Source organism: Ursus arctos, unplaced genomic scaffold (assembly GCF_023065955.2).
Source record: "Ursus arctos isolate Adak ecotype North America unplaced genomic scaffold, UrsArc2.0 scaffold_12, whole genome shotgun sequence".
Lineage (NCBI taxonomy): Eukaryota > Metazoa > Chordata > Mammalia > Carnivora > Ursidae > Ursus > Ursus arctos.
In genome coordinates, this window is record NW_026622786.1 from 14,540,503 (window position 1) to 14,565,098 (window position 24,596).

The 24,596-nt window shown below is 38.2% G+C and overlaps 2 protein-coding genes across 22 annotated transcripts in view; one reads left to right on the forward strand and one right to left on the reverse strand.

The window, feature by feature from the left end:
- CEPT1 (choline/ethanolamine phosphotransferase 1) overlaps positions 1 to 1,592 on the reverse strand; it is a 37,125-nt gene extending 35,533 nt beyond the window's left edge. For 4 of the 17 annotated variants that reach the window (XM_048220273.2, XM_044378970.3, XM_048220271.2 and 1 more), the window contains exon 1: positions 788 to 1,311. The gene's annotated coding sequence lies outside the window, so the exon portion shown is untranslated. Of the gene's footprint in view, positions 1 to 787 lie in introns of all 17 variants that reach the window. The other 13 variants (XM_057310379.1, XM_057310381.1, XM_057310380.1 and 10 more) reach the window with 9 other exon arrangements.
- DRAM2 (DNA damage regulated autophagy modulator 2) lies at positions 1,017 to 23,210 on the forward strand. Of its 5 annotated transcripts, none has more exons than XM_026484572.4 (11): positions 1,017 to 1,184; positions 2,247 to 2,371; positions 3,456 to 3,525; positions 5,955 to 6,049; positions 7,085 to 7,229; positions 10,947 to 11,014; positions 12,302 to 12,441; positions 18,616 to 18,793; positions 19,303 to 19,385; positions 20,607 to 20,699; positions 21,236 to 23,210. In XM_026484572.4, the coding sequence occupies exons 5-11, from the start codon at positions 7,099 to 7,101 to the stop codon at positions 21,341 to 21,343; spliced, it is 801 nt and encodes a 266-aa protein (XP_026340357.1). In that variant the 5' UTR covers positions 1,017 to 1,184; positions 2,247 to 2,371; positions 3,456 to 3,525; positions 5,955 to 6,049; positions 7,085 to 7,098; the 3' UTR covers positions 21,344 to 23,210. The 5 variants fall into 5 exon arrangements, with proteins under 5 accessions (XP_026340357.1, XP_026340358.1, XP_048076234.1 ...); XM_026484573.4 differs by having other exon boundaries at positions 1,020 to 1,184; positions 2,250 to 2,371; XM_044378971.3 differs by lacking the exon at positions 1,017 to 1,184 and adding an exon at positions 1,657 to 1,828.
- The last annotated feature ends 1,386 nt before the right edge of the window (positions 23,211 to 24,596 follow it).

Here is a 24,596-nt window from a genome sequence, read left to right on the forward strand (position 1 = left end):
ACTTGTGTTACTAGTGAATTAAATACACACATTGAACACATTCCTATCCTAGTACTTCGAGTGTAGAAACTGAATATTTTCTGACCACATACAACGACACTAACATTTGCTGAAAGATAGCTATGAATTTGCCTATCATAATATGGATTCATTAATGAACTAAGAGACCTCAATCAAAATTATATATTCGATACCAACGATGCAAAACAGCAAAATGACACAACGCCAAGCGCCAAACTGGAGAAAACAAGTTAAACACAGCTAATTGTAAAGATCCCATTCACCCAATGTTCCTGGGGACACCTGCAAACACTAGCAACCCTCCTGTCCTTTCTCCTTCCAAGAATACTGCTGAAATAAACCCTAGCTATTTATAAATATACGCTGAAATTTCTAGAAAAGTTGCTGACCAAGAATCGTGGCCCAGCCACGAAACACCAGCCCCGCATTCCAAAAGGCAGGCCGCCCCAGCACCGGATGCAACACGGTTTGGGGACCTGGCAGCACCTGAGTAGGAGGGTGTGGACCTGACATGGCAAGGTCGGTTCCACGCGGGCAGCGCCCCCAGCCCTCAACCCACCCAGCCCCGGCCGGCCGAGGTTCTCCGCACCACGACTCCCGGCTCCTCCACTAAGCACCCCCCGAGCTCCCGCGCTAGCACTTCGCCACCTCAAGCTCTCCACCCAGGGCCAGGGGGTCAGGCGCCCCTCGCCCTCCCCACAACCCCACGCGCGAGGCCAGCCAGCGCGAGGAAGCACCGCGTTCGCCTCTCCGAGTCCATACACACCTATATTCCAGTGCCCCACCCCAGAGCATGCAGCTCTCTCTCCACGCCTCTCGAGAGTCGTGCCCCCCAACACGTCCGTCACACCCGGCCATCTTCCCAAGGCCGAGCCCCGCAGCCTTACCCCGACCCCCGAAAGCACACCGCTAGAAATAAGACCTCCGCCTCCAGACGACTGAGTGACTCTGATCCGCGGCAGCCCGTTCGCGACACTTTCGCGTTGCCGTAAAGGGATACAGGGTCGGAACGAGCGGCGGCGCGGGCGCGCTCCGCGGGGCGGTAAGCGCGCCCCAGGCCTGGCCTGGCTGCTCGGGAGCGCGCCCTAGGGTCCCGCCCTGTCCCGATCCCGCCGGCCGGCTTCGGACGCGGTGGGCAGCCCAGGCGGGGTCAGCCGAGCAAGGTAGGCCGAAAAGGGCAAGAAGGCGAGCCCCAGCCCCCTGTAGGGGTGTGGGTTGGAGAATGGGTTCGGGCGGGTCTGGGAAGTGGAAGCCTCCCGGAGCACCCCCACCCCGTGGCTCGCGCCTCCCGGGACTACCCTGTGTGGAGCGCCGGAGAGGGACCGCTGGTCGCCGGAGCGGAGGCGGGCTCCTGCGGACCTGGGGGACGGGGGCGGGGGCGGGCTGGGCTCAGGTCTCCGCGCTTTCACCTTTGCCTCCTCATCCTTGGTCTCTCGCGGTTCTTCTCCCCTCCTACCCCCGCGGGGGCCGAGTCAGGCTCCGCCTCCCGCATCTTCTCCTGGCCGCAGGCAAAGCCCCGCAGAGATCGGCGTCCCAGGGCTTTGCGCCTCTGGAGGAAGGCAGCCCTGTAAACAATGCCATGGTTTCGTTTTAAGCGGCTATGGAGAACCTTCGCCCTAGTCCCACAAAAACTGCGGTTGGGTACCATTCCAATTTTCACTCCTGGACTCAGATTCCCTGGTAGGGGAGTTGGGGGCAGGTTTGAAGTTGAGATCTGTGGTGACCTTGTGTTTACCTGAAGCTTGTCTACCACGCGCAGTTCTGTCGCGGAGCGGACCTGAGGGGGGTGTGGGCCCAATACAGAAAGGTAAATGGCTGTGGTCCTTTGTATCCTCATACTGTTCGTGCTTTACATTAGGATACATTTGAAAGCCGGTAAACACACCCGGGAAATAATTTTAAATTCTCCCAAATTTAAATTTACACCCAAATGCATGTCTGTAATTCTTGTGGCATTATCAGATTTTCCCCCCATTTCTCCACTTGTGACAGTTGATTCAACTTATAAAAAAAAAAGTTACCTAATCTTCTAGACTCTAGGATTTAACAATTACAAGAATATCACATTTGTCAGAAGGCCAGATTAGAGTTTAGAAAAATAACCGTTTTCTGTTATGCTTTGCTTTGGGCCTGGTGGTTCTGTGGACTTTTAAAAAAAGGGCTTAATTAAGGCTTTCTCTCTTCACTTGGAATATCCAGAATTTACTTTCTTATTGTTTTTTTAGCAGGCACCACTTAGAGGAGACAGTATAAGGAATTAATCTTATTACCGGTGGCATTCAAATATTTGTGAAATTTAAGAATTGTAACTGCAGTTTTGATTCATGGATCTTCAAAGAAAGCAGAGAAGGTAGGTGGGAGATGCAAGACTATTTCCTTAAGCATTCTTACTACTAGATGGAGGGGATTCTTGCATATTTTCAAAGGTTTCTGAAATTATTAACCATTAAAATTTTAACTTTGTTTGCTTGGCAATTAGCCAGCCACACTTCTAGCTTTCCACTGTGAAAATACATGGGCAAAAGTAGTCTTCCTCACCAAGTCAGGGCATTTAAATTTTTCCGTTGTCGTTAGACTGTTAAATCATTTCAAGCCCTGCTTGTCTTCTAAACTGTCAGTTTAAACAACGAGAACCCTCAAAGCCTGAGGAGATACGCATGCAAAATGATTCACACATGCAAAGAATTAAGTGTTGTTCCCCATCCTTGTGGCTAGTTACAGTTGTACAGAATTGATAAATCAGCTGTCGTTGTTAAATTGTATGCTTTCTCTGTTCTACATCTAAAGAACAACCCTTTGAGATAGCTACTTTACAAATCAGAATACTGTAACTAAGAGAAGCTTAGTAACTTTACTAAAATCATTCAGCTGGGACTTGATAAAGCTAGGATTTGCATTTGGGTAAAGCTGATCTCACAACTGTGTTCTTCCCATTGCATCACATGGACTAGTTAATGTTTTATTTTGCTTAATAATAAGCTATCCTTCTTTCCTCATTTTTGTCTTTCCTTCCATAGGAGGAAATTCAGTGTTTTTCTTTTTCTTCTGTCTTTTTTTGACGCCAGCAAAAGGTGTCTAATGTGAGAAAGGATAGGAAGACTGATATCCTAGATCTAAAATATTATTTAATTTCAGATGGTACAACATCATTATAAAACAGGCTAGTACACTTAACCCGATGCGCACCAGGTATGGTATAGAAGTGTTGAATCACTGTATTATACACCTGAAACTAATATAACGCTGTACGTTCACCAAACTAAATTTAAAATAAAAAACTAAACTCAAGTATTGACTCTTTAAAGAAAAATAACTTATTAATAATTCTATAACATAGTGTCCTACCCATGAACAAATATTGGTGCATTGACTTGAAATTGTACATGTTTAAAAGAATGTGGTTTGAAACATTTTCTTATTTTCTTTGTGTGTAGATTTCAGGATTTACAAAGGTGCAGGTTTGTGCAGATTTGAAGACCAAAATCTTATGAGCTTGTAAAACAGGTAATTTCATCTTATAACAGTGTAAAAGGAACAGCCATTTATTGATCATAAATGACAGTATTTTACATCTGTTAACTCATTTAGTTCTTGCGTAAACCTCTGTGAAGTAGGTATTAATTTAGACCATTTAACAGTTAGTACTAAAAGCTACCACTTATTATGTATCAGTAATGTGTTTCTTTACTTGTGCTATGTCAGTGCAATCCCTGTAATAGCTACTCAGCATCGTCCAATAGAACTTTCCCATGATAGTGGAAATGTTCTCGATGTTCACCATCCTTTATGGTAGCCACTAGACACATAGGGCTTTTGAGCACTTGACATGTGGCTAGAATGACTGGAAGACTGAATTTTTAAGTTTTATTTTAGTCAATTGAAATTTTAATTTAAATAGCCGCATGTGGCTAGAGAATACTGTTTTGGAACCTAGGGTTACTCTGAGGTCTTAGAATCTGGATAACCTGGAAAAATGGCAATACTGTTACTGAAATAGAAAAATCATGAATCTTTTTGGGGTTTAAGAGGATTTGGTTTTGGCTGTTTGTTCGTTCAGAACATATTTAGTGATTACTATGGGCAAGGCCCTCTGCTATGCACAGTGGAGTCTCTCATCAAGGATTTTATCCACTTAAGACCCTTTTCTTATTTGTCATACAGTAGAAGACAATAGCTGTAAGAGATGTGCAACTCGAGTGTTCTCAGAAGAAGGAGTACTTATTTCCGGACGCAAAGAGATTAGGGAAGGTTGTGTGTGGAAGATTGTATTTGAGCTCGATTTTGAAGAGTAGGAAGGATGTGGGCATAAAAAATGATTAAAGGAAGAGGAGGTTATACTTCTAGCAATAAGGTGGACACAGTGTTTTGGAAATTCCTTTTGCCAAAGAACCTAAATGCTGGATAAATTATATTAGCCTTTTAAATGCATTGCTCGCCTGTAGAACAGAAAGGGAAATCCCCAGGGCTAAAAGGTCTAAGAGAGAACAGAAACCAGAGTAGTAAACTAGCAGTGTGTCTTTTGGCTTGGCTGATAGCAGAAATAAAGCACAATTAGGGATAGGTGATAGGCTCCTCTTGCTCCCCACCCAAGGTAGAGAGAGAGAATTCATAGCCCTTTGACCTCTCAGGTATACAACTCCAAGAGGCATCATTCACATGGTAATTTGTGTAAATGTGTTTCAGGGGATGACTTTGTTCATAAAAGTTAAAATGTAAATATTTCTACTTGAAACTGTACAACCCCTGGCCTTGGGGAACCACCTTCCCCCAAATTCAGCCAGAATCCTCAAAAAAAAATTTACTCAGTGAAAGGGGGGCTAGGAAAAATATCTCCTTCCTGGCAAAGGGGGATCACAAAGAAACTCGTTCATTTTCACCCAGGTCCAGGTGGGTGAGTAAAACTACCTCTTGAGAACTTGAAACTATAGGGTCTGCCATCACTCAGATTCAAGGTTCAAATTTACATGTCTACGTGGTCTAAAAAACCTGGAAGTCAGGAAATTAAAGTTGGCCCAGGTTGGTAATGTGCCAGACTGCCTGGCAAAAAGTAGATATAGACTCTCCCTGGAATGAGTCACCCTTAACTTAAGCCTTTTAGAATACTCCCAATTAAAATCGTCCAAATACAAGTTCATGGTGAAAAACTATAAAACAGGTGCAAGGGTTGGTGGAACCAACAAATGTGAAACTAGACTCCTCTAAGGATGTTATGTTAGAATTATCTGAAATAAAATTATTTTCAGAGAGAAGAAAGAAGAATTAAAGATTTTAGAAGTAATTCAAAATTTATAGAACTTGAGAATCATTGTCCCAGAAACTTATGCAGGGGAAAGCACTATAGAAATGTGGCAAGGAATTGTCATGTTTAACTAAATTGATGAAGAAAATTGATAGAATGTTAAAGACTAAAAAGGGAAAAAAAAAAAACGGAAGGGAGGAGATTATGATAATTGAAGCAGGAAATTATTCAAATCAAGTCTATAATGGTGACTTTAGGGATAAGGGAAAAGAAACTTATCTAGCAAGATTTAAATGTACATATTTAGCATCGAGTCAGATGATCAGAGTAAGTGACAAGTACAAGTCAAAAATGGCTGAGATTTCATTATTAGGAAGAAACTGAGCACAGCAGAGGGTTATGCAGTTAAGAGTTCTTACAGAGTTCATGGGAAATACTCAATTTCTGTCCATCAAACTATGAGAAGATACTCCTCCAAACATGACATTATTTTCACATGCATAGGAGTAATTTCTTAGAATTTGAAAGTATTTCTGTATTTATTTTTAAAAATTAAATGCATTCAGATACATTAATGTCAAGTAATCATAAGTGAATTCGGAAACGATATCCTCAGTCTGGAATTTAAGAGGGAAAGTGGTGATGTGTGATATGTGTGTATTTAGGTGCTCTTTTTCTTTTCCCCCTCACGTAGGAGCTGGAAATATAATGGTGAACGAAACAGTTGGTTCCCGCTCTGTCAGAACCTAAGGTTTAGTGACGAAGATAAAACCAAGCAAACAAGCAACAGTTAAGTGAGATGAATGCCCTGGTCGGGGAAGTAAAGGGTGCTCTCGGAAACAAAGTAGGGACACTCAGCTGAAGCTGGAAGAGTTGGTACTTGAAAATATATAGGAGTTAACAGGTGGTAGTGAGGCTGGAGGGTGATAGCATGGTAGTCCGTTACCCAGACAGAACAGTGTACATGAAGGTCTGCGAGTGTACGAGAGAGCATGACACATTTGAACATCTGAAAGAAGTTTGTTGTAGCCGTATAGCATAGTGATTGGTGTTAGAACAGAACTGCCTGAATTTGAATTCTGTCTCTACTGAGTCCCAGCCTGTGACCTTGGACAGTGCTCTTAACCTCTGTAATTGTGTTGTGAGAAGTAAATGAGATCATGTATTTAAGGTGATTAGTAATGTGCTGACACAGAGTAGACACTGTTTGCTTTTGTAACGATGATGAAAATGATGAGAGCTAGAGCAAGGAATTGGGAACAAAGAAGTAGCCAGACATGAATTACCAAAAGGTAAGTAGAGATCAGACAATGCAAAGACCCTATAGACCGAGTTAGGGAGGAAAGACAATTTACAAGGGCACAGGGAGGCCCTGAAAGATTCTTTGTAGGAGAATAGGTGGTCAGATTGGTATTTCAGAATTAGAAGGATTACTCTGGTTTTAGGGTGGAGCCTAAATTGGTCATGGTCCACACTACAGAAGGACCATTTGGGAGATTATAATAATAGAGTAGTGGCAGTGAAGATGGAGAGAAAGGGTAGATTTGAAGGAAATTCAGGAGTCTGAATAAACAGTGCTTACTACTTGATTATGTGTAGAAAGCTGAGGGAGAAAGAACGTTTCTGGATATGGCAAGTGGGTGAAGCTTGGTTCCATTTACAGAGAAATTGAAAGCAAGCAGGTGTTAGTAGATGGTGTGGGGGATGATTTCAGAAGTGGAACAGCTCATGGTAATAAGTACAAGATAGTAGGAGTGGATGGCTAAAGTAGAAGAGATGAAATACTTGTGAATAATCTTCTCTAATTTATTTTTTCTACCTCAGAAAATCTGTTTGAGATGTGGTGGTTTCAGCAAGGTCTCAGCTTCCTCCCTTCTGCCCTAGTAATTTGGACAGCTGCTGCTTTCATATTTTCATACATTACGGCCATAACACTTCACCATGTTGACCCTGCTCTGCCTTATATCAGGTCAGTGCAATGTATTTTGTTTTATAAGAGACTATGTATGTGTCATTCACATTTTAACAATGAAGCCAACATTCCATGTTAACATTTTAAAATACAGATTTTATGTTTGACATTACAACAACAAAAGGAACATTAAAAAGGAAGTTGTATTGGTTCTATGTGATAGAGAAAGGTGGAGACAGAGGGGTATGATTCACTTAGTGAATTAGGACACTTTAAGTGCCTTGTCTTCCAAATAAATATTTGAGGTTGTCTCAGAAGATGGAAGTGGAATTATTCTCCCCTTAAAATTAAAAAATACTGCAAACAACAGTAATAGTATTAAAAGATAACAGTAATGACAACTATTTATCAATCTGCATGCTGTGTACAAGGTCATGGTCTAAGCATTCTTCAGATGATAAATCACTGGATCTTTACAACTACTCTTTGAAGTAAGAATTATTACCGCCATTTAAGAGAGAAGGAAATAAGTTATTTGTTCAAGGCCACATAACTCAGTAAGGGATGGAACCAAAAATGCAGTTTGGGCAGTTTGACTCTAGAGACCCTGCTTTTAGTCTTTATGACATACCGTCTAGATCTCTCTGACACATTAAGTATCAAAATTTATCGTAATATTTTTGAAATTTCAAAACTGATAATGATATAAGTATGGGTACTCAGTTGCTTGTGCTATGTTCGTAAGTCTTTTTCCAGTTATAAAGGCAGTATATACTTAGCCTAACAAATTTTAAATGATACTAGACTGATTATAAAAGTAAAAAATGAAAGTCCGTTTCAACCCCTCTCCAGCTCCTGCCCGTCCAGAGGTAATTAATAGTTTGGTTGATTTCCTTCCATAGTTTGTTTTGTCGTTATAGTTGTTTCATTTATTTATTTGTTTACATCCTGAAAAATAACCTCTCCAACATAGAAAATAGTGAATTTTTAAAGGATGACAAACCAGAAGGCTAAATTTATCTTTTTAAAGTATCAAGAAGAAATCAGAAGGTTACTATCTACATTTGTTCCCAGAATGCTATGGTGTGAAGCAAAGGATAGCAACAAATTGGGCACACTTTGGGAAGATGTGCAAAAACCAAAGATATTTTAGAATTTAAGGTTCCAATTCTAGGAATAATTTGATGAATAATCACCACTGATCACCACGCTGCTAGGGGAAATGTAGCTTAAAGAGCCAGGTCATTCTTTAGTAACTTTTTAGAGAACGTACATCTGTAATTCCTAAGTGCCTTTCAGCATTTTTATTTCCCCTTTGAGAACTTGTCTGCTTTCATTTTAAAGAGCTTTTAATCATTTAAGAGGCCTTTGGGTTCTTTTTCAGAGTTTCAGTTCTCTGACGGTGCTGCATGTGATTTTCTGATAGTACCCTAGACACTTCCTTTTCCGTCCCTGTTCTGCCCTTTTATTTTTCTGCTACTGACCTTACTATTATTACCCTGGGATCTTTCTCCAACATTCTAATACTTTTAAACTCAGTACTACTTAATTTTACTTCTCAGGCTCATTTTCTTCATCTGAAGAATGATTAAATTAGACTAGATGCTCTGCAAAGTTCCTTTCAGTTCATAGACCCCATCTAAAACGTTTTAATTATTAATAGTCCCAAAGACATAACCAAATGTAAATTTCATTCCAAAGATAGTTCCACTGCAGGTATGTTTCAGGTGTTTTCTTAGTTGGTTCAAGTAGTGGATGCCCAGGTAGATTGCACAAGATGAGTACTGGGGCACGAGAACAAACTTTAGAATTTCTATGTATATTTTTTAATCTCGATATTTGAACTTATATGATAAATACATATATTTTGAAGTTACATGATCAGACTTTTTTTTTTTTTTTTTTTTGATGGCATGTGATCAAAATAGTTTGACGACCACTGGGTTGGAGGGCTGTGCTGATGAGGTGATGGACTTGGCTGTTTTCATTTGTACGCCAGTTTGTAGTGGTCTATTCCAGAGCCAAGGCAGGAGCACACTTAGCTGGCCATCTTGGAAATGCATGCTTTTGTTTCCTTATAGGGTATTTCGAAACTGTAGCATCTCTTGAAATACAATATTAAAATTTTACAAGAATTTTACAAGAATATATATATATACTAGAAAATTTGAAAGGTAGAAGAAACATAACAAAACCATAATCTCCATTCCCTGAAGATGATCAGAGTAACAAAATCTTTTGTTTCTAAAGATGCATCTTACAGGTGGAAGGAGCAGTCCTTAGAATTTATATGTGTTACTTTACTTTTTGTAAACCTAACCCAAATGTTCAGCAAACCTAATTGATTCCTTACCAGACGTGACTTCCCATCTCTTTTTTATTCCTGTTACATTGTGTTAGCTGAGATCCTTCTTATCTCTTTCCTCTAGTACTTCAATTCGTGGCCGAAGACTGTCTTTTTCATTTTTACTGTAGTTTGAGGGGAGGGAAAGGAACTAACATTTAATGGGTGTCTCCCCTGTGCCTGCTGCTGTGCTAGATCTTCACATGTATTGTCAGTTTCATTTCCTCATGTTGAGCTGATGAGGCTGGGAGGGAATTATTAGCACCATTTTGCAGATGAGGAACAGTCCTAGATAAAAGAGCATACCCAAGGTTCCACAGTAAATGGAAGGCATGCTGTTGATCTGGGTTTATGTTTTCCCTGCTGTCCTGAAACACAAGCATGTAAGCCAGTGCATTGCAATACATTGTGATCAGTGATTTTAACACAGGTCTGGACAGAATGCTCTGCGAGTCCTCATTCTGCTAGAGGAGTTGGCCAAGGCTTTGGAGGGCAGGGAAAAACTGGTCTCACGTGCAAGCTCCAAGAGGGGAGCTTTGTCTCTTTTACTAACCACTCTACTCCTGTCCCTAAAATACTGTTGGGCACATAGTAGGTGCTTGATAAATGTTTTTTAAATTAACAGGAGATGATTAGGTATTAACTGAATTGTAGACAGGGTCAATAACAGATGACGAAAGCAGAGTTGTGAAAGGATCTGTAGTGTTTAGGGAACATTCAGGTGGAACAGAGGAACACACCTTCCCAGTTGATGGAAGTCAGTAACACGGCCCTAACATAACCCAGGATAGATTTGTTGGGGCTTTTTTTTGGGTTTTTTGGGGGGGGGGGTTTGGTAAGATTTTTATTTATTTATTTGAGAGAGAGAAAGCGAACAAGCGGGGAGGAGGGGCAGAGGGAGAAGGAGAAGCAGACTCCCCACTGAGCAAGGAGCCCTATGCAGGACTCGATCCCAGGACTTTGGGATCATGACCTGAGCCGAAGACAGCCACTTAACTGACTGAGCCACCAGGCACCCAGGTTTTTGTTTTTTTTTTAATCAATTTCTGTTGATTTCTGTTATCTGAAAGAGAAATAATCTCAAGTGATATCAGAAAAAAGTGAACTGCCTTCGGCTCAGGTCATAATCCCAGGGTCCTGGGATGGTGCCCCACATCAGGCTCTTTGCTCAGCGGGGAGTCAGCTTCTCCCTCTTACTCTGTGTTCTCCCTTTCTCTCTCAAATAAAATCTTAAAAAAAAAAAAAAGTGAGCTAGATAAATGCTGTGAGCTCGAACAGTCGTGTTCTCATAAAATTATATGAGTTTGAACTTACGAATGTATAAAAAGATACAGGATTTGAAGTAACCCGTTATTTCTTATTCCTTAGAAAAAAATACACATGTATATTTAGTGTGAGAAATCCACATACCTTCTTTTTTTTTCTTTCAGTGACACTGGTACAGTAGCTCCAGAAAAATGCTTGTTTGGGGCAATGTTAAATATTGCCGCAGTTTTGTGTAAGTAATGGGAATTGTTTTAAAAATCAAAATTAATAGTGAAATTGCCCTTTCCTTCTTTAAACACTTGTTTACTTGTTTTAGTTTCTGGTTATACCTGAGGGAATGTTATCACTAAATTATTGATCCCAGATATGTTCCTTTTAAAAGAAAAGCAGTTTCTGAAAATGCTAAATTATAGAAATAAATCCTTAAAAACTATCTGTGAGCCTATTTGACTACTCATCCAAATAGAAGTTGTAAAGTATGACCAAATATTTCTTGAGACCTTAAGTGGATTTCTTAAGTGACCAGTAGAGGACAAAAAACTGTAAACACACTGACCACAACTAACACCAACTAAATTCATTTAGGATAAATAATTTAGAAGTTTAAGAGTAGCAGTGGAACCATGTTTTAATTTTTGAATGACGTTCTAACGCCAAAGGAATGGAATTCTGTATTTTACATTCCTGTTCATTATTTATTTTTTGAATCAAACTTTTATTAATGGTTAACTAAAATATTTTTCCATCAGTTGGGATTGTTTTAAATATTTGCAGTCTTCCATATGATATTTATTACCTGCTTGGATCAAAAATGGAAGTCAAGGAAATGAATGATTCAGTGTGTAAAAGTTCATCTTATGACTGGGGTTTTAAAAACGTGTCTACAGAAGCATATCTCTGTTTCATTTCTTCATTTCTTTGGCAATATTTTTGCAATGGAAAACTTGATTTGATTTGACCCTTTCTTGACTAACAAAGATGGTAAAGTGGGTGTTTTTATTTGTTTTCTGTGTAATCGATTGCTATATCTGATTGAACCAAGTTATAATAATTTGAAATAAAATGAAATGGGAGTGAGGCAAATCACCCTTTGGTGTTTTTTTTTTTGTTTTATTTGTTTTTGGGTTTTTTTTTTTTTGCCAATACCCATTTTATCCATATTTTAGCAATAATTAATGCTAATCATATAGAATATTTTGTTTTAATAACACTTAGCATTAGAGATTTTCAGAAAACGCTAAACTTATCTCTTAAATTTTTTCCAAAATATTTGTGAATGTGAGGCCCACGGGAGGCCAGTGCATTTCAGTCACACAGAGATATTACTGGTTCCATAATGCAACCTTAAAGGTTCTTTAAAATCAACAGCTGTTTCTGTTTTTTTTTTTTTTTTTTCCTCTTCTCTCAAATTAACTTTGAAAGGAAGATTTATGTTAGGTGACCTTTGTTAACTCTTTGTTGGCAACTCTATTCCCTGGTTACTTATTACTTTGTTGTCTTTCGGGTTATCTCTTCCCAGGCATCGCTACCATTTATGTTCGTTACAAGCAGGTTCATGCCCTGAATCCCGAAGAGAGTCGTATCATCAGATTAAACAAGGCTGGCCTTGTACTTGGATTACTGAGTTGTTTTGGACTTTCTCTTGTGGCAAACTTTCAGGTTTGTGTTTCAGCCCAGCATAGGTATTTTCCCGAGGTACATAAATTAATACATGTTAAAAAGGAAATGTGAAACGTTCAGTTACACACTGTTATTGTTTCTTTGCCTTAACAAAGTAGAATCCCCTGCCTTTAAATTATTTGACCTTCTTAGGGATCACTACATACACAATTAGAAAAATTCATTCTTATTAAGCTACTGAGCACCTATAAATTATTCTGACCTTTTAAGGATTCACAAGACTCTATTAGACTCTTTATTACTACTTAGTTGGAGATTACTCCAAGACCGGAGAGAATTGATATAAATTATAAGTGACACAATTATAGATTTAAACTTAAAAAAAAATATATGGCTAGGGGCACCTGGCTGGCTCATTTGGTAGAGCATGTGACTCTTGATCTTGGGGTTGTGAGTTCGAGCCCCATGTTGGGTGTAGAGATGACTTAAAGATCTTTGAAAAAAAATATGCTGAACAAGTTATACTCATTTACCTATTTTATATTCTTGTTTAGATGTTCCCATTGATCATCTCTATTTCTAGGTGCTCAGCCCCTCATATGAGGAAGTAAAGGGAAGGTATGGGGCTTTTCCAGCTTTTTCTCAGGGAATTCTTAAAGTAGCAAATTAAACTTCACAAATATTTTCAAACTCTGCACATTCCTTTCTATTGACATTCTGTCAGATGAGTCTTTGGTGATACCAGCTGTATCCTAGGCGTATGGGTGTTTTTTGATTAATCTCTCTGCAGTCTTCAGAGTTTCGGTTTAGACATCTGATAACATATTTAGACATCTAGTAACTATGTATACACACTCCTACAGATACACATATAGAGGCATATTCATACATCCACTGCAGGTATTTTGGGCTGGTAGATGGCTTTCCTCCCACGATGATATAAGGTGCAGACACTATCCATCTTTGAGCTCTCCCATTTCCTAAGTCCTTCTTGTCTTCTGCATCAGCCTGCTGAAACAGTCAAAGAGAACATGCAGGAATCACACCTGCTTCTTAACAACCTTGACCTGGCAGTGACTCACATCATTCCACTAACATTTATTTGCTAGACACAGAGGGGCTGGGAAATGAAGTCTTGCTAAGCGTCAGTACCTGGGGCAACTCCATACTATGGAAGGGACAGAGAATTTTTGGTGGATACCTAGCTGCCTTTGCCACAAATAGGATCCTGCCTTCACGAATCAGTTTCTAAAGCTCAGTGTTAAAAATATGTTTTGAGGAATTTTTAGTATATGGATAGTGATTCTTTGTTCCAGTTGTCCCTTTATCAATTTAACAGTATCTCTCATCCCTGTATGGTAAAAGTGAATCCCAAAGTGACCTCCACACTTAAGATGCTGCCTCTGTTAGTAACTGATTGTTGTTTACACAATGCAGTAAATTCCACTGGCAGTTCCTAATCGCACCTGTGCACGCTGCCTTTCTACCTTTTTCTCATTTACCTACAAAAACGGATTATATACTTTTTTACTGTGTTCCTTTTAGCTTTCATTCTAATTAACCTTCACCACAGGGGTCCTTAGACCTTTTGATTTTGAATCAAATTCCTTTTTTCTCTCTTGATCACATCTTTTTTCTGCAACTTTGGACCTGTTGAATTTCCTATACGTCCTTCGCTGATGGCTTCATTGCTGAGCCTATTTATAAGCAGACTCTGTAACAGTACCCTGACATCCTTCCTTCCTTTCTCATATAAACTTTTACTGCTTATTTTAAGTGGTGAGTGCATTGCCCCCACCTCTTCCCACTTCTGTCTTGCAGAAACAAACTCAAGTTATAGAGTGTGACTTGGAAGAGACTCCAGCACTGTTTTAAAGTAGGGGCTTGTTGGTTTTACCCCTTAAACATTTCTTGAAAACACCTGCTTCTCTCCATTTCCATCTCAGCTTGCGCTTCCTACCATCTCCTCAACCAGTTCAGATTTCATGATCTCTCATAGCCTGGCCTACTACCATAGCCTCCTAAATACTTCCTCTGCCTTCACTCTTACATCCCTTTCATTTAATATGCAGCCAGTGTAATCTTTTGGAATTATATATACATCTCGCTCTGTTTTCCTGTACCCCTGCTTAAAGCTGTACGGCTCCAAAGTTCCATGAAAAGAGATGTAATCGAGAGAAAAAGGAATTTGATGCGCTGCCAAGCTGCTTAATTAATTCAAAGGTCTTACATGATCTGGCTGCATGATCTACTTCTTCAGCCTCGTTCTACATCATTCCCCTTCTTAATATCCTCTGTTATACATAACACTGCACGCACTTTGCTTCTTAAATAAGACAATTTTATTTTATTCCTTTTCACATGTTTCTTTTGTTGGACATTTCACAACCCCAAACCTAAATAGATCTAGGTGTCCTCAAGATCTCCATGCAAACTACTTCCTCAGGGAGGTCTCCTCTGTGAATAGACTTGAGCCTATATAGTTTGAGTTTTCTTTGTGTTTTTGTGTTCTCTAAGCCTCTGGAAACAAATTCTTCACAGCACTTACTATGGTCTAATTTTATATCTATGGTTTTTAAATTTTTTTAGCTGATCTATTTCTCCATTAATGATAAGCACAATGGTTTTGTTCACCATTGTCTATTCAGCACCTAAGATAGTACTTCAAACGAAGATGTTCTCACCGTTTAGTGACTTACTAAATAGGCCAAAGGGACTAAGCAGGATGGATAAAAATTCTCTTGCTATTACTGTGGTTGTCTATGCTTAAAAAGACCTAATGGGATTTGAAAAACTCTGACTTAAAAAATACAAATTTATGTCTTTGAAAACAACTGTGTATAATAATATTCAGCAAAACAAACACATGCTAAGCGTCCTTAGTGGCTACGTAGAGGAATTTTTCCCTTCTTAGGACATTTATCTTTCAGAAACTTGGATGGGATAAGTAAGCAGAAATCTATATTAATTTCGTAGGCCTGCCATAATAAAATACCATAAATTGAGTGGCTTATAATAACGGAAATTTATTCTCTCAAAGTTCAGGAGGCCAGAAGTCTGAAACTAAGATGTTAATAGGGATAGTTCCCTTTTGGGGACACATGCCTCTTTTCTGGTTTCCGATGGTTACCAGTAATCCTTGGTATTGCATGGCTCGTGGCAACATAACTCTGTAATTATGCCTCTGTTGTCACATGCCATTCTTTCTTCCTATGAAATTTATCCTCAAGGAAACTTTGGAGAGAGGATAAGGATAAGTAAGGAGATGAGTTCCTAAGTTTCATTAATTGCTTTTAGGTAAAGATTACAGACTATTCAATATATAATTTATAAGTTTTTTTTTTTTGCAGTGACAATTATTTAGAAGCTGTTGGAACAGTTTTTTAAATATATTTTATTTTATTTATTTATTTATTTTTATAATCATATTTTTTTTATTATGTTAGTCACCATACAGTACATCCCTGGTTTTTGATATAAAATTTGATGATTCATTAGTTGCGTATAACACCCAGTGCACCATGCAATACGTGCCCTCCTTAATACCTATCACCAGCCTATCCCATTCCCCCACCCCCCTCCCCTCTGAAGACCTCAGTTTGTTTCCCAGAGTCCATAGTCTCTCATGCTTCATTCCCCCTTCTGATTACCCCCCTTTCTTTATCCCTTTCTTCTCCTACCGATCTTCCCAGTTCTTATGTTCCATAAATGAGAGAAACCATATGATAATCGTCTTTCTCTGTTTGACTTATTTCACTTAGCATAATCTCCTCCAGTCCCGTCCGTGTTGCAGCAAATGTTGAGAACTCGTTCTTTTGCTACTGACCCACATATCTCTGTAATTTTTCTCGTCTTTGTCCAAGGATAAGTTTTTGTCTTTGTTTTCTGAAAAGTTATATTTTTAAAGAGGACAAAATAACTTTTGCAGGTGTGTCAAAGATTTTAACTTATTAATTAATGAGGGAAATAGTAGGTATTACACATAAGCTCAAAAGAGAAGTTAAGGTACCACATGTTTGTGGTCCGATAAGGAAGCTAAAATAAATTTATGAGGTAAAACTCATCATTATGCACAAAGTGATAATATTCAAAAAGACAATTTGCATTTATATAGATATGGATTATTTGCATTATATCAGTTTTCTATAAGTTAACTTCTGTCTCTGCACATAACTTCTATCATTACAGAAGTTTTCTGTGAAAAATAGCCTGATCAGAGCCAAGTAAAACTCACATTCATGTAGAACCAGCCCCAGAGGCTCTAACATTCCACTGGAAGATACTCTCTGGCCTATTTTTAAGATCTTTTGCTGTTTTCCTGGTCTCTAAAATGACAAAATTGAATGTACAAGCAGAAGTACTGCCAGTTAAAACCAGTTTTAAATGCCTTTATTTTTAATTATAAAAATATAGTAATCGCTCTTCATTCTTTATTTTTACTTTCTAATTCATAGGATTTTGTTGTTGGGACTGTGTACTGATCACAGGTGGGCATCGATCAAGCTATATCTATATTTAGCTTCATCAATATATATGAGAATATTTTTAAGGGGAAAAATTCACTCATATTCCTGCTCGTAGCCCTAAAATAGTTAATTTCGTTTTTGCCTCTATTTTTCTAGCCTTTATTCATATGTATAGATAAATTCCCATAAGAAGATGATACCACTTTGTATTGTTTTACGGGTGCTGAAGTTTTTTTTCTTTGTTACCCAAAGTGGTAATAGCAATGCATTTTTTTTTCTCTTCCCAGTGCTCATCACTTATTGCCAGTTATAATACCACAAACCGAATCAAAATAGCCCTTCCTCTCCAAAAGAAAACCAATGGCTTTGGCAAAAACATTGTTATCTTTTACTTCTTATAGCTTCAGCTAAAAAATTGGGCTCTGTGTTTGTGAGTTAGCACAGTCGATTGTGAAAGAAGGGACCCAGACCCTAACTTCTCCCCTCTTGTTACCTCGTCGTACACCCTCTGCCAGGTGCTATACGGTGCCTTCTCAACCAAGTGAAATGCAGACTGCATCAGCTTCGAAAACTAGAGTGGTTCAACCGAAAACGTTTGTAGAATTTTTGGAGAGCTGTTGTCACTTTTAAGCAGAGGGTACATGTAGTCAGAAGTAAAATGTAAATGAATACCTGTAAGAGTGAGGTAAAGGAGAAAAAAATAGGAATGTATGGTAATCTCTTGTATAATTTTCAAAACCAATCAATGAGGGGCGCCTGGGTGGCTCAGTTGTTGAGCATCTGCCTTCGGCTCAGGGCGTGATCCCAGGGTCCTGGGATCGAGCCCCGCATCGGGCTCCTCCGCTGGGAGCCTGCTTCTTCCTCTCCCACACCCCCTGCTTGTGTTCCCTCTCTCACTGGCCGTTTCTCTCTCTCTGTCAAATAAATAAATAAAATCTTAAAAAAAAAAAAAAAAACAATCAATGAGAGCCAAGAAGGAATGCTTTAAGTTTTTGAGCCTTTAAATTGCACTTAGATTTAAATTAGATTTAAGTTGAAATTCCCTCCCTCCAGCTTCCCTACCATCCTGATCCTCCTTTGCCGGGCACTACTCTTTTCTGTAACCCTTATTACCGTCTGACATATGATGGACTTCACTTATATCTAAAGTTCATTACTTATTGTTTGTGCTGCTTCACTTGAATGTCAACTCTGAGGGCCAGATTTTTTTTTTTTTTTGAGATTTTATTTATTTGACAGAGATAGAGACAGCCAGCGAGAGAGGGAACACAAGCAGGGGGAGTGGGAGAGGAAGAAGCAGGCTCATAGCGGAGGAGCCTCATGTGGGGCTCGATCCCGGAACGCCGGGATCACGCCCTGAGCCGAAGGCAGACGCTTAACCGCTGTGCCACCCAGGCGCCCCTGAGGGCCAGATTTTTGTCTGTTTTGTTCACTAGTATATCTGAGTACTTAGAACACTGCTTGACACCGAAAAGGTACCCAGATAAACAAACATATTATTCAATGAGTAAATGAATAGTAACGCTCGTATTTTTAGTAGCGATGTAGGAACAGTTTGCTTTATTGTAATCTCCTGGCTTTTGTGGAGTACTCAGAGGGAATTGCTTCAGGAAGTAATCTCTAGAACTCAGTGCTTTTCCATTCAGTGACTGTTCTTTTGAGATCACTAGCTTGTGCTTTTAAATACTGTGTTGGCAACATGTTTTGAGTTTCTCTTATTTACTTACTTCTTCTTTCTACCTCTCAGAAAACAGCCTTTTTTGTTGTGCACGTATGTGGAGCTGTGCTCACCTTTGGTGTGGGCTCATTATACATGTTCGTTCAGACCATCCTCTCCTACCAAATGCAGCCCAAAATTCACGGCAAACAAGTCTTCTGGATCAGACTACTGGTAGTTATCTGGTGTGGAGTAAGTGCACTCAGCAGTATCCTTTGCTGTAAAATGTAACTATACTTGGAAGGGAATGGAGTAACAATTTAGTGAACGCTGTTGGCTTCTTGTGAGCAGGCATTCTGTGGGTGAGATTCTTGGGTTAATAACCCTAAATGAAAGGACTTGAAACATGAAATTCAAATTTTACATGGAACCTCAGTAATTGAGCTGGGAGCAAAGGTAAGATTCAGCCTGATCATACTCACCTCAGAGATATGAAGGATGAGTTAATGCCCTCCCGAGAACAGTTACGTAGCAGAATCTTAGGCTAGTACTGCTGATTTACTGAGCAAAGAGGGAATGCAAACCATTTCATAGTAATCCTCTGGGTACATTTTAATTTTCACTACTGCTGTATAATATCTACTCTTTAAGAAAATGGGTTTGGACCTTGGAAACAAATGTATGAGTAATCCTTGTGGACCTTTAAAGTGATTTTTATTTTGAATCTAATTTAAACTTAGAGGTTTTCTCTCAGATTCTCCTTGACTTTTTTTATAGTGCTGACTTGCTCATCACTTTTGTACAGTGGGAATTTTGGCACAGATATCGTACAGAAACTCCATTGGAACCCTGAGGACAGAGTAAGAACTTGGAATCTATAAAACTTTTATATTAAAGATGACTACTTTGGTTGATTTTGATGTATTTTTAATTTCATCACTGAAAATGATACTTTTTCAGTAGAATAATCATTAGGATTATTTTCTACTTACGATCAAGTTTATGTAGCACCACCTGTATTCTTCTGTCACATTTCAGCAGTGAACATTTTCAAGACACAAGGACAATTGTGATGGCAAAGAGTTTTCTCAGAGATTGACTCCACTGAATATGGATATAATGTACAACAAACCCAACTGAGATCTTTTATTATTGGAGTACTTTTTTTCTGAATTACCATCTACAAGTTTATTATTACGGACTCTGCATCTGGGTTCCAATATAGTGGATATCTGAGTGGAGATAACGTCTTTGATCCTGAGGAAAAAAAGAGGAGGAACATACACTAACTAGATGATAAAATAAGTTCATCTGTTTTCACAAACCTCTCAGTGGCATTTCATTTTGAATTATTTTTAAAGAATTAGCCCTGGATAGGTCATGTTTGTCAGAATGAAAGAATGAAATGATTTACTAGTTTCCCTCAATTGTAATCCATATATAATTTAATGCTGTAAAAATAACACTAAGTTTATCATGAGCATTTTTTACTGAACATTGTTAGTGGCATTTAAGGAATCATGGCTGTGGGAAAGGCATTAACTTCCCAGTTACAGAGTAGAGGTTCTCCTGTTCTTAGTTCTTCAAATAGAAGTTTTATTTGCTCTTCATGAAGTTACAATAGGTAGATCATTTAAGAGGACTTTCCTAATGTTTTTCTTTAATTCTACAGATTTCAATAAATTAAGGATTGTTTTGTTTTTTTCTAGAAAGTTCATATATGGAATTATTTATATAGAATTAAGTTTTTAAACAAGCCTTATTTTAGACAGTTTTATATTTACGGAAAAATTGTGAAAATAGTGCAGAGGGTTCTATATTATCAATATATTCTGTACCTACCCCTTTTATTAGCATCTTTAATTAGTATCGCATGTTTGTTACAATTAATAAACTCATATGGATACATTTTTAACAAAAGGCCGTAGTGTATTAATATGTCTTTAGTGTTTACCTGATGTCCTTTGAATTTCAGAAGGCAGATTGGTTTGCAGGTTTTATGGGTCTTCTGTTTGAGAGAAATTCTGGATCATTCAGATGAAATGTCACAGAATTATTCTTTTTTTCCGTTGTCACTCAAGGGTTACGTGCTTCACATGATCACCACTGCAGCAGAATGGTCTATGTCTTTCTCCTTCTTTGGTTTTTTCCTGACTTACATCCGTGATTTTCAGGTAAGAAAACACAACATTAGATTCATGCAAACTTCCCTCAGGTGGAATAAAAGAAGTTGCTATAGTCAAGTCTCCAACCTTTTTGGAAATTAACTTCAGAAGCAGCGATGCCAGAAGAGGAGCTTCTCAGGTAAACCATTTCTGTGTTCGGGAAAGTAGTGTGTTGTTAGTAAGGGGTTCAGCCTTGAAAATAGGATTGTAAAGCAAGTAAATTTGCAGAAAACTTTTCACAGAATTTTCATCAACTCTGCCTATGTTTACATAGGCCATCCTCAACATTTTCACGATTCCTTTTAGAAACTAAAGAAAAATGAAGAACTTCTGAGTAGAAAAGCTTGGTTTTCCTAACTCTGTTGGTACTACAGATGATACCTTTGGCAGTACAACATCTGTCTCAATCTTGTTACTCATTAGAATTGATTTACGTCTCCAATCCCAGAAATATTCTCCAGAACGTATTGAAGATGTGACATGGAAGACATTGAAGATGTCTTTAAGGAACAAACATCTATATATAATTTTCTTTTCTGTTACAGAAAATTTCTTTACGAGTGGAAGCCAATTTACATGGATTAACCCTCTATGACACTGCTCCTTGCCCTGTTAACAATGAACGAACACGGCTACTTTCCAGAGATTTATGATGAAGGGATAAAAATGTATCTGTGATGATTATGATTCTCAGGGATTGGGGGAAATGTTCATGAAAGTTCCTTATTCTGCTCTGAAATTTTTAACCAGTTAATCAAGGCTGACAGTGATATTGATGAATACGGATAATCAAGAGACATGAATAAAGCCATTTGATAAGTTATTTTAAAGGTTATCTTCAAGAAGACCATGTAAAAACATTTATGCCTATACTTTTTTTTAATCCCAGAAAATAAAACCAAAGGACTACAACACTGTAGATTTTTTTCTGCTTTGTTTAAGAGAAACAACAAGAAGTGCACCAAGCAGTCCTCAAAATCCAGCCTTTCATATTTTCTAAATCATTGTAAGCCATGTTTTGTTTGGAGCACTTTTATAAGAAACATTTTCCAGGACCCCAGATACTCAGCATTGCTCAGCATCTCCTTTAGAATTGGATTTTGAAGTAATAGGTTCACCATATCAAACATTTCTTACAGTCTTTATAAAATTTTTTTCTTCAGGAATCCACTTATTAAGGGGAGCATACCTGGATTCGTGTAAGTGCTTTGATTGCTTAAGCTTTGCTCAAGTGATTCTGTAGGTATGTACTTGATTCCTGCCACAAGGCCAAATATTATGCCAAGTGGCCTGTCACACATGCTTGCAGTAGTTTCATGAAGCTTAGTCTCTGAAATGAGATTTTAATCACTAATGCATGAGAGAAGTAGCTATAGGCAGATTTACTTCAGTTGTGTTTTACCTAAAACAAGGGTTAGTGTTCATACATAAGGCTGAGAAGTTTGTGCATAACAGCAGATATGATTAATATAAGTAATGCAAACTGCAATCAAGAGCTTCTTAGATTTTTATTTGTAGAAAATTGCAATTATTTCTAAAAGTGGTCTTAAATGGGCAGATATTAAGCCTTTTAAACAGGGTGTGATCTTTGTAGAACCCAAATTCTAAAGGACAAGATCAATCCCCAAAAAACCAGGTACAAAATAATTGTGATACTTGTATCCTTCAAAGCAGTTTTCTGTCTCTGTCATGCAAATGATGGGATAGCTTCTACTTGGATCCCTATCTATGCAGATAAAGGATGGTTTACAGATCCCAGATAAAATTCAAATTGAAATTACTCATCCAGAAGGTGCTCAATGCCTGGTTCTCAAAAGAATCTTTGAAGAAGATTAACAAGGTTTATCATTTTAGAAGAAATGGTTCTGTAGCCAAAATAAAAAATGGTGAGAACAAGTTTAAAGTACAAAGGAGGAGCACTTTTAAAGGAAAATGGATATATGGTGGAACCAGAGCTTAATTAGGAATAAGTTGCTAGATACAGGACTGTGTAAATAATATTTCTGAAGACTTCGGGGCTAATAAGACAAAATGGAATAAAATACTGTTTACGTATATCATGCAGCAGTGAACATGGGAGCTATTTCAGTAAACACTGATTCATTGAAATCTGGCATCACTAGAAAAAAATTTGGATACAACCCATGAAAAATTTCTGTTATGCCTCTGAAAATTATGGTGCAGCCACACCTGAGAAACAGCATTCAGTCCTGACTTCTGTACATCAGGGAAGTTGAAATTCAAGTTGTGAAGGACCACAGTGTGGTGAGAGAGGAATTGATAGAATCAAAGTTTATAAATTATATGTGGGGAGGATGGCATAGGGAAGCACTTAGATTTACAGGTCCGTACTAGAATATTAGGCTTAGAAATACTAACACGTTAAAGAAATTATTTTAAAATAAAATGTTACTTTGATTGTATTTTAATCCCATCATTTAACCTTTACCCTTAGGCATAACAGAGGCTGAAAATACTAAGTTCAAAAGGGGATTATAAATAAAGAGATTTTTGAATGTATGTTTATCTTTCACTTGTGGCTGAAGTAATGGATGGTAACCACCCCCTCCCTCAAAATATGCCTTGCCTCCACTGTCAGTACAATAGCTTGGATAAACAGATAAGGCATTCCTTTTCAATTCAATCAACATTTTGTATTGAACATTTATCTTTAAAAATAGAAGGTGACAATAGAAAATAGAAGCTGACAAGATTAGCAGGTTCTATAAACTGAGTGTATCTATTTCTTTTTTGTCCTGGATACACAGCAAGACTATATTTCCCAGCTTCCCTTTCAATTAAGTATGAGCATGAGACTTGAATTTTAGCCAGTGAAATGTAAATGATATGGATGTCCATTATTTTCTTATTAAGATTCTGAAAAATGGCAATGCTCTTACTCAGTTTTTTCTCCTTATACTAAATGGATATTGATGACAAGATTTTAGGAGATGACAGAATCACATCATGAAATGAACCTGAACTAATCCGCTTCTAATTTTAGATTTTAGAAAATCAAACGAGATCTTTTATAATTTAGGAACTCCATTTTTATCCATCCCAGTTACTTAGATTATATTGTATGTTGCCAGCATAGTACCATGTATCATAAGTGTTCAGTGGATTTGTGAAAGAGAAAGAGAACTTTTCTTATCTCTTCAGTGTCCTGTATAGACTTACTGTGAAATGAAGTTCCGTCAACATTGGCTTATTAGCATCTTTATAAATCCATGATGTATGTCTTGCTTCTTTTCAACCAGCCAGATTGTTAATTTTAGTAAACCACTCATTTACTAGGAAGATAAGAAGAACGTAGAACAGAACTAAAACAAAGAAAAAGTCTTCCTGAGGTATTGTGAGTATAAGCAACTATATCCTCCAAAAGGCATGGTAATTTGAGAGAGAGTTCACCTACTCAGGAAGCCTGAGTAGACTACAAAGAGAATACTTCAGGAATTCTAAAATATGGTGTTGGAATGTAGTGCAGAGAGAAACCCCCCACGTTTGGAAGCCTGGCAGTTTAGCTGAAAAGCGCAAAGATTCCACTAGGATCTCACTAATGCTCAGATCCCAATCCCTGCTGAAAGGAAACCCTTTTCATTTAAAATATTTGAAGCAAGTGGTAAAGTTAAACTAAATCAGCAGCAAAACTCATCTCCACTTCAACTACAGATTAGATTAACTCAGCTTCCCACTCTATGAGCCTGACAAAAGAGCAAAGGTATTTTCATACCTACTGTTCTTTTATGGAAAATATCCAGCATATAGCAAGAAATTATAAGACCTGCAAATGAGCAAAAAATTTGATCCAGAGAGCAAACAGTCAATAGAAGCAAACTCGGAGATTGCTCAGATGTTGCAGTTATCAGAGGTAGATTAACTCTGATAAAAATGCTGAAGGAAGTA

Coding starts and splice junctions, on each gene's coding strand:
- DRAM2 (XM_026484572.4), top strand. CDS start 7,099: ATGTGGTGGTTTCAGCAAGGTCTCAGCTTCCTCCCTTCTGCCCTAGTA. Junction 12,442..18,615: donor CTCTTGTGGCAAACTTTCAG/GTTTGTGTTTCA, acceptor TCTACCTCTCAG/AAAACAGCCTTTTTTGTTGT. Junction 20,700..21,235: donor CTTACATCCGTGATTTTCAG/GTAAGAAAACAC, acceptor TTTCTGTTACAG/AAAATTTCTTTACGAGTGGA.